Source organism: Cyrtonyx montezumae, unplaced genomic scaffold, assembly GCF_038088225.1.
Source record: "Cyrtonyx montezumae isolate F1298 unplaced genomic scaffold, pur_monq_1.0 scaffold_5, whole genome shotgun sequence".
NCBI classification, from domain to species: domain Eukaryota; kingdom Metazoa; phylum Chordata; class Aves; order Galliformes; family Odontophoridae; genus Cyrtonyx; species Cyrtonyx montezumae.
This window is the reverse complement of record NW_027072056.1, coordinates 19,630,691-19,644,545: the sequence shown is the minus strand read 5'-3', so window position 1 is coordinate 19,644,545 and position 13,855 is coordinate 19,630,691. Positions and strand designations below refer to the sequence as shown.

Genomic DNA, 13,855 nt, shown 5'->3' with positions numbered 1-13,855 from the left:
AGGATCCCATTGGCCTCTTTGGCCACCAGGGCACACAAAAAATCACAAAGCATATGGATCTTGAGGTTAAGAATATGAGTTGGAAATAAAGAATTCTGTATTTTTCAATTCATAAATCCTCAAAAAGGCTAAAGGTTAATCAACTGTTGTTTTGAATGACACGGCAATCAATACATGTTTTTTAAATGCTCTTTTGTCATACTGCTCTGCCTTCCAGTTGGCACAATGAAGGGGGCAACCCAACTCTAAGACTGTTTTAGCAACCTGTGCAACTTATTGTGGGATACCTGCTTTGGCAGGGGGGTTGGATTAGGTGATCTCTTGAGTTCCCTTCCAACCCCTACAATTTTATGGTTCTGTGAAACTTCAGAAGTCCTGAGGATGTGCTGATGAAGAGTTTGCATCCACAGACAGGTACCATCTCTGCAGCTGGTTCTCTCCCAAGTCTCTCTCTCTCAGCATCCCTGTTTTTCATCTGGAGTCTGGGAATTGAACGAAGTCCAAATCGGTTTTTGGAACAATCCTATATCAGGGATACTGTGAAGACAAATGGTAAATGTCTGTTACCCCAGCTGCTAAGTTAATTACTGTAATGGGAAACATCTTGAGAGAAGCATTGCATATGGTTATTAGCAATTAACCCACCACTCCAAAAATCACAATCCCTGCTAATAACAGAACACAGCACTGCCTTTCTAATTACGGTCTCTGCACGAGAATTTCTTCCAATCAGGAGGGGATGTTAAATCCCGGCACTAACTACGATTTAAAAAGACTTGAAGATATTGAGGATTGGACAGAAAAATAGAAATGGCATAGGGTGGTGTGACTCAAAAGTGTAGACATCCTCATTCACACATTGACACTCGGGGAGACACAGCATCTTTCACAACGTCTATGAAGGGAGAACAAAAACATCAATGAATGTTAACGGGGAGAGAAATATACTTTAAGATGAAGAAGGTGGTATGAGACTTCATGAGGGATGCCAGCTCTGTTGTAAACAATGTACTGTTCGATACTGCTTAGCAAAGGATTGCACCCGAGACTGTAAGAAGAATGTCCTGATCAATGAAAGAGGAGAATAATGGAAATGACATATTTTCCATCTGACAGAAAGTCCTGCAGTGCTCCATGAGGTGTTCTTTTTCTGACAGCTTTTATTCCATGCAATTGGCTTAGATTATAGCTCACCTGCACAAAGTCGCTGGAGGGGAGCAGGACTTTGGCTGCGCAGTTCCAGCGCTGAGCAAGACAGGGTTTCATTTACTCCTTTCACCAATCAGGAGCAGAACCCTTTTGCCAACATTGCTTTGGTGGTGGGCACGATATAGTTTGTAGGGATCAAGATCAAGGATACACAGTTTCATAGCAAAGAAGTTTCACGACAGTGATTGCATTTGGTTGCTCAAGGCAGGGCCGTGTGATGAAAAGCAGTCACTAATTCTGTATCCAATGCCCTTTTTTCCTGACATTTCCCACTTCTCCCACCATACGAACTAGAATAAATGAGCCTGCTTTCATGTCTGCATTGTCTGAATCAGGTCTGAAGATTTAACCGACTCGGAACGGTCAGATCAATTATCACAATGGGCTTTTGAAGCTGCCTTCACAAACGCTGCTTCCCTGCAACTCTTACTCATGCGAATCGTCCCATTAAAGTCAACAGCCCCGCTAGACGTCCTCAATTAAAGCACAGCTGAGAATAAGGCATTATATAATATTTGAAGAAGGGCACATTGAGCAAACTGGGTTTGCATTTCAGGGTCAGTTCCTAAAGCGAGGCCCGTCCTGTGCTGGTTACAAGGAGGTGTAAACTGCTCCATCCTCAGAACTGAGCTGTACTCCTCTCCGTACCCCACACGTAAAGGGTCCATCCCCTAAGTGGCCTTCACCAAGGGAGGCACTGGGAACTCTGCACTTCAGTTTGCATGCAGCTCTTCCAGTGTTCTTACTAACTGGGTGCAGTAATTACTGGGCATCATTTGGAGACATCACACGCAGGTTTGAAACACTGAATGATTTTGAATGGTTTATTGTCGGGTTCCTTAAGATAGAAGAAAAAAATAATATACTGATTTACTTCTCCTGGAGAAACCACTGCTGGGCAATGAGATCCTTCGCTGTTTGGCCATGAAAGTGGTCCAAATGGGAATGATGACACAGGACATAATTAACACAGCTTTGACGTAACAAAGGTCTATTACTTTATGAAGAAAGATTTCCTGGGCTTTAAGAAATAAAATGATTAGAAAACGATGTGCTCTGCGGGATGTAATGAGATTAGCCCGACACAGGGTCCTGCAGAGCTCGAACTGCTCCAGATACAGAGAGAGGAAGGGAGGGGAGGGCTCAGCCATGCGGTGCGGATCTCAGGGTACAATTCATCTTCTCTAAGGTCAGGGAAGGGCTATGTGTTTCCTTGCGATGGAGAAGAAATCCCCGCGCGGATCCTTACGGGAGTCAACTGGGGGCAACTTAAAGCGAGATAACAGGGGCAGGGCGCGTTGAGCCCCCCCGGTGAGGAGCCCGAGGGGTGTATGAGCCCGAGGGGTCCGCGGGGGTTCCTCGCTGGGGGGCTCTCCGCTCCCAGCCCCGGTGAGGGGCGGGCTGTGGGCCGGGCCACACCGCCCCTTTATAGGGTTTGGAGGGTGGTGGGCGGCTGCTGCTGTGAGGGGTGCGGAGCCGAGCGCTGCTCTCCCCGAGCTGCAGGCGATGGGAGCGGTGTGGCTGTGCCTCGGGCTGGGCTGGGCGCTGGCGGCCCGCGTGAGCAGAGCGGAGGAGCCGAGGCTGCAGCGGGGCATGTGAGTGAGGGCTGGGGCTGGAGGGGGGGGGGTTCCTCGGGTGCTTCGTTTGAGTGCTGGGGGGGGGAAGAAAGTTCGGGTGGGGACGCGGAGCTGTGCGGTGATGCTCTCGGGGCTGAGGTTTCCCCGTTCCCGGCGCTGTTGGTGGCAGCGCTGAGTGCCGCTGTGCGCGAGGGGCAAACCCAGGGGATGCTCGGGAGCATCGCGGAGCGGGAGGAGGTGAGAGCCGCAGCAGCACCGGCGGTGTGCGGACACAAAGAGCTGCAGGCTCAGCTCGCCGAGCGGGCCGGCCCTCCCCCAGCAAGTTTCCGAGGTGTTCACGGCGGCGATCGCCTTTTGTTGCGGAATGCGAGGCACAGTGCTCATCTTTCCGCTCAGATCCTGAAGTAGGACAGCGGGAAACGCGCACGGAATCCCACGGACGAAGTTTTCGCTCGTTGTAAGTGAAAATACGACGGCTGGAAACTGTTGCATGCTTTGTGTGGAGCGCTTCACCCCCCCCTGTCATCCCCCCCCCCGTCCCCACCCCCTCCCGTAGGGCTCCACTGCTTTGTTTTACGCTTCTTTCCGTAAGAAATTTTTCTCCCAGGAGGAGGGCAGCGTTGGCCCGCACAGACCTGTGGTTGCTGTATCAATAATATTGCGATCCAAACTTCTGAAGCTGGAGGCGGTGCTAGCTGCAAATTGCCCCTGAGTTGCTTGTTTTCACCTTCTTAAAGATCAACATCACCTAAAGAAGACCCAAAAGCATTCCTTTCTGGAAATGGCGCCACGTGAGAATGTTTGCCATTGTGCCAGAGCCTTTGGGAGCAGCAGTGCAAGAAAACATATCTCACTCCTTCCCCCAGCCCCGAATACCTGTGACAAGCCCTGAGTGCTTTCTCCAAGTGGGATATCCCTGAAATCGCTCTAATTTGCATTGCTTTTGTTGAGTCAGAGCAAGTGTAAGTGCACTTCCCCTCTCCTTTTGCCCTGCTTAGTGACTTTGATGCACTCAGAAACACGAGAAGTCACTGCCTGCCCAGCTTTTGCTGGGAAAGAGCAGTGCCCAGAAGAGCACTGCCATGAATCACCTTTTCTGCTATTTCAGTTCTCTTCTTTTGGCATTGACAATCTTTGGTCAATGGGATAAGTACAACAAATGCATCCCTTGGCACAGTTTGTGCTGGGTGCTTTCTTCCTTAGTGTTTGCTGTTGTTTTGATTGAGATCTTATGTGGCTGAGGGTATGTAAGATATTTCTCCTCATAATTTGTCTTCTTTTGCTGCTAACTTGAGCATTTGCTCCTTGCACGAAATGCACACGGTCTGTGTGGATGTTGGCTTTCTGCTTCTGAACCCCCTGAGGAGATATAATGCAGAACAGATTATGGGATGACTTACTCCATCAACCATGTTTCCAGACAATTAGCCCTTGTACTAGAACTTAGAGAACAACCAGGGTCCAGATATCCATTTTCATTAAAAAACACGGTATTTAGGCCCTGAAATGAGGAATCAGCCATCTCTCATCACCAAAAGCATATCGTTAGCATTTCCTTCTGCTGCTGTAAGCCCCGTGGTTAAAAACTGGGGCACACTGTGACATTTTAAGGGAGATGTGTAACTATCTAACAGTGAGGTTGCATTCAGGACTGCTCCTAACAGAAAGCAGGGGTTGATGTGGGCTGGTTCAGCAATGAAACTAAGACCAGAAGGCTTGAGCTGCTGTCAGAAGAGGAAAAACTTTCCTCGAGAAGCATTCTATGCATGTTTCAGAAGTACAGATGCTTTACCCATAGTTATCCACATAGGAGAGAGCAGGAGGAAGGAATGTTAAAAGGTGAATGCCAAGACCCCACTGTGCACACTACACGCAATCTCTCTGAGCAGGAATGAGATGGGGCTCAAAAAATGAATGGTTCCTTCTGCTCCCAGCTGGCACATAGGTGAGGGCTGCATAGCAAAAGTCACAAAGTGCAATTTGTCCCCTTCCACACTCAGCCCAGTGCCATGCTCTGTGGTTGGGTGGGCCCAGGATGATACCTGAGGGATCTGCTTTGGTTTTACAGGATCTAATCACTATCTTTAACTGAAACTGTTTTATTTTACTTTTTAAAATTCTCAGATGTCAGATGTTGCAGCTGCGTATTATCATGCTATCCATGGGCAAGTAATTTTGATTGCACCTCAGGGAACACCTGGATTTAGAGCTGGATTCCTGGCTTAGAGATATTTTTCAGGCTTCTTCAATTCCATGCGGGCTCCTACAGGCAAATCATCCTCCTAAAGCAAACTCTATTATTCAGCTTTGTATCCATGTTTCTAACAGTCAGGTAAATTCAGCCCCTCATCTGTAAAGGTGAGTGTGTAGCAGTGGTACTGAGCTGCTGTTGCAGGGCTTCACTGCTGACCCTGCGGCTGTGGACACTGTTTCAAAGTAGTGTGAACTGCAACCCTTATTTATTTCAGGCAAGCAGATGTAATTAAAAAGTTGAAGTCCAGGTTGTGGAGGACTGGAATGCATCTCACTGTTACTAGTATTGTACAGGGCACTTCCATACACAATGCTTTTAGATCCTGATTGTTATTTGCACTGAATTCTAATATATTTGAAGTGACACATGGTTTGGCTCTGACAAAGCAATGCAAGTGTATATATTTGGATATATTTGTCTTGGAGTCTGGAATTCTGTCACATCTGTCCCAGGTGCTATGGAAGAAAGCTGTGTAATCATGTCTTGGTGAGACATTGTCCTGGCATTTTTGGGCTGTTTTAAGCTCCACTGATGCCCTGAGAGTTGTTTTTGGGTCCTGATGTGTGCTGAGGTTTGGGAGCTGGAATAAGCGGTGTGGTACAATCTCCTTCTGCTCCTGTAACAGAAAATCTTCCACTCACAAAGATGGCATTTTTTTAATCCCGCTATCCCTCTCCAGCATCCAGTACTCGTTTTCTAGGAAAGAAAATAAACACTGTGGCATTTCTCATCATTGTGAGTATGAATGTCATACCAAACAAAAAACAAATCAGAGCGCTGCCATTCGAGGAGCTGCACTACAGCTTGCTGCCACCAGATCGAGCTCGTGCTGGTCGGCTTCCTACCAGAACCACATTAATGAGGAGTTGGCATGTAATGCCTCTGTTTCAGCAGAGTTTCTGGAGGAAAATTAACTTAGAGTTCAGATTTTCTAGCTCTTTTTTTTTTTTTTTTTTTTGTCTCCTGGTATATTCATTGGCAGGAGGTTTAAAAAAAGTGGTCAGCATCATCCTGCTGTAGTTCTCCTGATTTATAATGCTTTATTCTTCAGGAGAAAAATGAAATCAGGGTACTTCCATCTAAACCCTGGCATGGCCATAAAACAATGAAAATACGTGGTCATAAAATGTGATAGCCTGAAGATGCTGTTTTTTTGGGTTTTTTTTTGAAGAGGAAACTGATCTGATTGACTGTAAAATATTTCCTGGATTAATTATGCCTGCTCTCATAAGGAGATCTAGAAATTTGCTACCCACAGTCACAATAGACTCATAGTGTGTGAGTAAATTTAATTCTGTGAGTTTAAAGCAAAGGAACCGTTCCTTCCACTCACTTCCAATGGGATTTGGGTTTAACCTACTCTTCAAACACACCCTAAGGAGGAGAGAACTTGTCAGCACTTCTTCAGGTTTAATTATGCGTCATTCTGAAATGTTGATGTGGCTCTGGTATTTATGCACACATCAATCACGTTAGTGTAAAAGCTGGTCTAACTCCCCAGCAGAACCTCAGCGTTGGAAACGATACTTTGGATCTCAGAGAGTTAACAGCCCATGCTGTAAAATCATGTTACTCACCAATTAAATACCTTCTCTTTGAACACAGTTAATGGATTTCTTCCTTCTGAAATCCTAGCCTGTTATTGCTTATGTTCTCTCAAAAATCTATTGCTTTTAATTTATTTCTGAGGAGAAAGAAGTTTCCTTTCATTATTGCTGAATCAAAGCTTTTGAAGATTGTGTACTGAGCACACGCAGTCTCGCTCTTTTTGCTTTGGGTTCCATGCTGGTCTTGGTTTGAAACTCATCATTAATTGTTCTGGCAATGCACTGAGTGCCTATTTCTATACTGCATGCTTTCAGCTGTATTGGTTGTACTGGCTGAGCTGTACGTGCAGTTGTATTTCTGTTGGTGCTCTGTTGACCTGTGGATGCATATTTGATTCCTCCATTTGAAAGAGGAGAGTTAGAGAGATCTGCCTGCTGAAGTTCCCTTTTTTGGATTTGTTACTGGAAGTATCATGCTTCCTTTTGTTCAATAGCAGTTTTGGGGCAGCAGACAACATCATGCCTATACCATATTTTTTTACATGAAAGATCCTAACATATATCCTAATAGCTCAGGCTGTGGTTGAGAAAGAGGCTTCTTATGGTGCTCCTCATGGCTTTATAACAGAAAACACATCCCAAATTACCGTACTTTTATCTGTTTTGTGCCTAGTCTTGGTCAGTGAGGCTATTCCTACATAGGAAATGTGTTTCTGTACTCTTCAACCCTTCACACCATTCAGTGGTTCTGCCTCTATGTGTGGCTTCTAGTGCTCTATCAGATGCATCATCAGTCACAAAAAGACACCACTTGCATGCACTTATCTCACAGCTGTGTGACAGGATGAGGACCTGTCCCTTTTCCATCTGGAAGTAGCACCAGGAACCTGTGGGTTACTTAGAACTTCAGTGTGAGTTTCTATTATGAAAAAAACAGAATCACAGGATTGTAAGGGTTGGGAGGGACCTCCAGAGATCATTGAGTCCAACCACCCTCCCAGAGCAGCTCCCTAGCCCAGGTTGCACAGGTAGGTGTCCAGGTGGGTCTTGAATGTCTCCAGAGAAGGAGACTCCACCACCTCTCTATGCAGCTCCAGTGCTCTGTCACTGCACTGTGAAGAAGTTCCCGTGCACATTTGTGCAGAACTTACAATGCTTCAGTTTGTGGCCATTTCCCCTCGTCCTATCTCCACACTGCTGAGAAGAGTCCAAATGCTTTACTTTCTTGCTTACTTCTGTTGAACTCTGGGACACTGATATATGTCTGTTAGTTACCACACTTCCGTTGATGTTTTTTTTTTTGTGTGTGTGTGTGACTAGAATTTATAAAATATTTTGCCCTACCAAAAACCCTGCACCGGTGGTATCAATCTGAGGGCTTGTAGAGGGATAAATAATTGGGAGTATTTTAACACTTAAAACGTGAGCATGTAAGAATTTGAGTTTTCCTGCATGTACTACGTGCTACTTCAGAAGTAAGCTTTGAAGAAAAGCGGCTTTGTTAAAAATCTGGCATCCACCAGCAAAGAGATGAACAGGTCCTGGGTAGATTGACAAACTGCAGTGAGGCTTTCCGCTGGTTTCAGTGTCAAGCAATGAAGTATTCACTGTAAACAAAAAATGAGCTTTCTCTCCTTCTGGCTCAAGTGGTTTGATATTTTTCAGTGGTTTTCATTTTAATATTTTAGCATTAGATCCTCCTGTGCTTTCTTGCCAAGAGAAACTCGAACGTGCGTACCTGGCAGACTTGCTGGGGTTACTTTTGTTATTCAGTCTTCTGCAGTGGAATGATAATTGAGCCTGGGTGTATTTAAAGTGAAATTTCATCCAGAAGTGCCTGCTGCTGCTTCATGCCTTCCTCTTACAGCTGACTTTTGGGCAATTGCTCGCTGTCTTTGCGGTGTGTACATGCAAGCTATTTGTTGGCCTCCTCCTATCTGACTTTCTGCATGGCTTTGCTATTACACTGGAGCTGGGTCCTTGAGGCACGGGTCCTTAAGCTGCCTGGAAGTCACTCTGCGTGCTGGAAGGGTTTCTCAGTGCTGCTCCTGCATGCTGTCCTTTCCAATCTCTTGTTTAAAAATAGCCCCAGAGACGTGTGAAGGTATGCGGAAGGCAGCTAGCAACACAAAAGTCAACTGGAAAGAACACCAGGGGGCTAAGGAGATGCTAACAGGTCATCTTGCCAATTATTTCCTATTTGAGTAGTGAGCTCTGTGTGCTAAGCCTCACTCCAGCCTTGTTTTGGGATAACCTGCTGTTTTGGATGCAGTACACACAAGCAGTGTGCTCAGCTTCCCTGAACGTGAATGGAGATGGGTATTTGGAGTTTATCAGAGCTGCATGCTGAAGTGATGATGCTACATTTGCCATCCCCTCCGGGTCTGTGCTTTACCTGATCCTGTAGAAGCCAGCTACTGCCTGCAGAAGTCAGCCAGTAAGTAGCAGAAAGTGTGAAACTGGGTGTTGCTGGGGACTGGGAGTATTTGGTTCTATTTAAAATAAATAAAATAAGTAAAAATAACTCCTTGATTAAAGATAAAAAAAAAAAAGCAACTGGGCAAATCACTGTTAAATGATCAGTATGTACATGTTGATCTTCTATATTTCTTGCTAAACAAAACAGATTATTCTACCTTGGGGGAAAGAGGAGGATAGTTAAATAGAAGCTAAAGGACAGATGCTGCAGCCTGATAGCAGTAGGAACTAAAAATCTTATTGTTGTTATAATAGTTGAGTGTGTAATTAATCATCTCATATTGATTTGCTTTGAATCTAGATGCAGTGCACAAGGGCTGGAGGAACTCTCATGTTATTTAGCTGCTCCATCTAATCAGAGAGGGGATGTGAATAAGACGCAGTGGTGCATTAGTAACCTGTGGGGTTAAGAGTCTTCTGTGGCAGACCTGCATCCACTGATCCCAAGAACAGCAGTGATAATGAGACCTAATCTAAATGAGCCTGGTGCTCCCGATCTATATCCCAGAGGGTACATAAACATCACAAATATTGATACAGGATCAGTAGAGAGCAGGGATTGATTAGCGGTCAGGGGAGCAGGCTGCCCTAATTGTCTCTGGTACTGGTGATTAATTTTATCTGAGAAATGTGGGGAAAAGAGCCTTAAAATAGTTGAAGAGTAGTAAGAAACGTGTGGCAGTTCTTAAAAGGAAGAAACATCTTTTCTGTCATTGCAGTCTTTGCTAATTACTGTTGCTCTTAACCAATATATCCCCGTATACAAAATTTCTCTCTATAATTTTTTTTAACTTGCTCTTAAGACCTTTTTGTTTGCATGGTTTACTTCCTGATTTGATTTTCACCTTCAGACAAAATTTACTTTTTCCACCTGAGTTGCTCCTTACAGCAAGCCCTAATCAATATCCTATTTGCATATGGCATCATAGCGTGGACCCATTCTCTTCACAAGGGTCCTGAGTGCCGTTACAGAAGAAGCTGGTGGTGCTCAGGTTGCAAATTCTTCAACTAAGGCCGTGCAGTCTCTGATGTCTCGGTTCTAGGAAGATGTTAACAGCCTTCTGCTTTAGTGTAAAGGTGGTGTCATTCACTCCAGTCTCTGTGGAAAGACCTGCAATAAGGAAGCCAACATCATCTTTTGCTTCGTATTAATGTTTTGACTTAGTTTGCATTGTTGAAATAAACCTTTAGGGATATATTAATGTCTATTTGCTCTCTCACTGACATTAAACTTACCTAGCTTCAGCTTTTTTGATTTTATGTTGGGGTGGGGTAGAAGAAGGTGGTTTGATTGAACGAAAGAATTGCTTTCCTTGTCATTCAAAGATCCAGGTGTTAGGGATTGTGCTATGCAGACTAAAACTGTCATAAAGACGATGTTCCTTCTGGAGTGGGGGATCTGCTCCCTTTCTAGCTCCCATGTGCTCACTTGTCTTCCTTTCTTCCCACTTCGGACCACAAGTACCAGCAGTGTGCAGAAAGCTGCTTCCACACTCCCAGGAGCAGATGGGCTGTGCTGGTAAAGTGCTCTTTCCTTGTTACACAAAAACAATATTGCACTTCATCAAAAGAACCAATCTATTGCTATGTGAGATGACTTACGGTTAGGTGATTGCATGCAAAATAACTGCTGTAATATCTTTGACTGGCAGAATCGTGGGCAATGATAAAACCAGTGGAAGTCTCTTTGGAAACCGTAAATCTGGTGCTTCTATCATCCATCCTCTGCCATGAGTTGTGGGAACGCCATGGGCCCTTCACTGGGGAGCTCTGTTGGGATGCTGCTGGGATTGATGACAGCTTGAGGGGAAAGACCCTGAAACGCTGCTCTGTTTCTTTAATGCTTTAGTCTGCATCATCAAATTCAGAAATTGTTTTTGTGGTGTGCACTCCTGCTTTGTCCCCATGATCTTCCCCTTTTCCCACTCACAAGGTTGGTAGTTAGAAATACTTAAACTTTCTTTAAATCTGTGAGACTAGAAGGGTTATTCCGAGTGGAAGCTGAGACTTGTGTAGTCATGCCTTTGGGATTTGGAGCCTTCAGGCAAGATCCAAATGTTGTGAAATAAAACTCTAAGTGGGGAGGATGAGAGCAGAGTGCATTGAGATTGTGGCCCACAAATGGCCAGTGAAAGGCACAGGAGAAGGGTGAGTGTGTAGTAAAGCTTTGCTTCAGCCTCAACAGTGTGAGATTTAGGGATGTCTTGAGCCAGGGTTGCAGTATTCCTGCTTCATAGAACTCCACGTGCTTGGTAATTTTGGCTGTGTTTTTCTACAAACATGTATATTCCCTTTCAAAATTAAAACCCAGGAATGAATTGTATTCCTTCTGGAGATGCTTTTAATTTTCTCTGATCTTTTCCTGTTGTGCAGTGGTTCATAGGCATCGCAGCCATATGATCAGCCAAGACTGCTCTGGTTTCATGTTGGTCTAATTATCTGTGTGTTAGAATCTTAATTCCTGAGCTGTGTGTAGGGTGTCTTTGTTTAAAGGGCAGTCTCTTAATGCAAATATTAAGTGAGAGCTTTCTGGCTTGCCCGACTCAGACTGACGAGCTAATAATAGCCTTCGTGTTAGTCTTGGCTAACAGAGAGCACTGGTGTATAAAGGTTTTAAGGGATTGGTGCATCAATCAAATTGTGGAGCATAATAGACACACGTCTGGTTTATTTTAACACTTACACTCCCATCAAGAAATATTTTCTGAATGCAAGGGGCACGAGAGTAGAAGTGGGGCTCTCCTTGTCTAAATGTACCATTACATCCACTTGAGCTTCATTTTCATCTTAGAAGGCACCTATTGAGTAGAGAGCCTTAACACACAGTGTTCTCAGTAATACTTCTGTTCCAGAAGCAGTGTGCTGGTTTATGGGTTATGTATCAGAGAACAGTGAGACAGAGGGCTGAACTTGGTGCCCTGTGAGTGGGAGCTGTGTTTGATGAGAGGGCAAGTGTTCCCTGCTGGTTTTGCCAGCAAAGGATTCCATGTCATACAATTGCTGCAACTTAATTGCAATGTAGCAGAGGTTTTGATATTTGCCTTTATGTTATCCCAAGGGCATATTGGGGGAATGGCTTGCTTTGAATAAATCTTAATAAGCATATGACTTTATGCTGCTGCCTTTCTTTATTCTGCAAGTGCTGTTCGTTCCTATTAACTGTATCATAGAAGTCAATACAGCCATTCCTGGACACGTGGCAACGGCGCACGAGAGGAATTTATAGGATGGGCTCAGTCTGTCATTACAACAATTGTCAGCTTCGTTCTTTTATTTATGGAAGAGCAGTGCAGATGAATGTACCTTTATCTGGAAATTTTTAGGCAATTCTAATAAAAGGAGATATGCATGAATTATCAGTACATGATGTTCTATTCACTGGAGGGAGAGTCATTTAAAAAAGCCTGCTAAGTGAGACATGGTTGCTAAGTAAGGCAAGGGTTTTATTAGACCAACTGACGTAATGGAAAAAGAAAGCAGGCAAGATTTTGGGCATACAAAGAGCTTCTTTGGATGTGAAACAAACAGCAGACTGTGCTAAGAATGGGCTGGGAACAATTGCTTTGAACTTAAGCTAAATGCGTTAAGTGCTGAGGTAATTTGAGAGGAAGGAATAGCTGGCACACATGGGGAGGGCTGCTAGAGTAGTGGAGGTGACATGGAAACAGAGCAAGGGTGCTTTTGGGAGGAATTCGAGGCAATCTGAAACTACGCTGCTTCTGTCCTCTGCAGTGTTGGCAGGCTCAAAGAATAGGAAACAGAGAGCAGTCCAGCAAACATCTAACTGCAGTCTTGCCATCGAGAAAGAAGTACATGAGGCAGTAGGGAAGGGATCTGAAGAAACCATCCAGGGCCAACCCAAACTGTCCACAGAAACCTTCCCCCAAGAACCTTGGGGATAGGATGTAGGAAAAGTGATGTGCTCTGACTCTGTGATACCAAACCCATTGCTCTCAGTCAGCAGCAGTGCCCCATGTTAGAGATTGGCAGCCTACATAACAAAAATCATGTCCACAACTGTGCCCTGGTTGTCTTGCGTGAAGCTGTTTGGTTTTGTTTGTTTCTTCAACTTTTTATTTTCTATCAGCAACACCCTTGCTTGGGTTTCTCGTTTGAGGCTTTTTATATGATTGTAGGTCCCTTAGTGTTTCATCTTCTCCATAGCAGTGTATGAGTTGCTGCTTTTTGTGCCAGCTGGGAAGATTGTTATCCAGCAGTACTAAAATGAAAAGGGTGGGAATGATTTAATCGTGGTGCCCAAATTTTCAGTTCTTGTATTGCTTGCCTTAGATACTACTTAGGTTCTGGTACATCCCCTTGTAGAGAAGCATTAGAATGATGTAGATAAGATTATGGTTTGGCAACCATATTTTGGTCTGCTTTACTGAAGGTAGAACTAATAAAACCAGTGCTGGCTGATGAGATGAGCCTGTGGCTGCTCCTTCCCCTTGTTCTTTGGGTGACCAAAGTCCCACCTGAGATTTCTGCTATACTGTGGAGTGGCTCTGATGAAAGCATGCAGCATTTTCCAAGTATTTAACTCATTGGTAAAAACGACCCTGCTCATAGGATTTTCCTGTTCTGCACAGGCTTAATTTAATGATGTTGGTAAGCTACCTGAAGACCTGCAGATGAAAGATCTGCTTCTCATTAGAAAGGCTTCATTGTGTGGTGTTCAGACTTAACGAGGTTGCAAAGTACTTTTGGCCCCTGAGGTGAAAAGCCCAGTAAATCCTGAAAGATACTGCCAATATCCAGTGCAGCTAATGATAACTCTAACTGCCTTGCAG

At 44.6% G+C, this 13,855-nt stretch overlaps 1 protein-coding gene across 1 annotated transcript in view; it reads left to right on the top strand.

Moving 5' to 3' along the window:
- Nucleotides 1-2,715: 2,715 nt before the first annotated feature.
- Nucleotides 2,716-13,855, top strand: part of LOC136056321 (multiple epidermal growth factor-like domains protein 6) — a 155,890-nt gene continuing 144,750 nt past the window's right edge. The window contains exon 1 of the mRNA XM_065748448.1: nucleotides 2,716-2,804. Coding sequence (XP_065604520.1) covers nucleotides 2,716-2,804 — 89 coding nt within the window. The remainder of the gene's footprint in view (nucleotides 2,805-13,855) is intronic.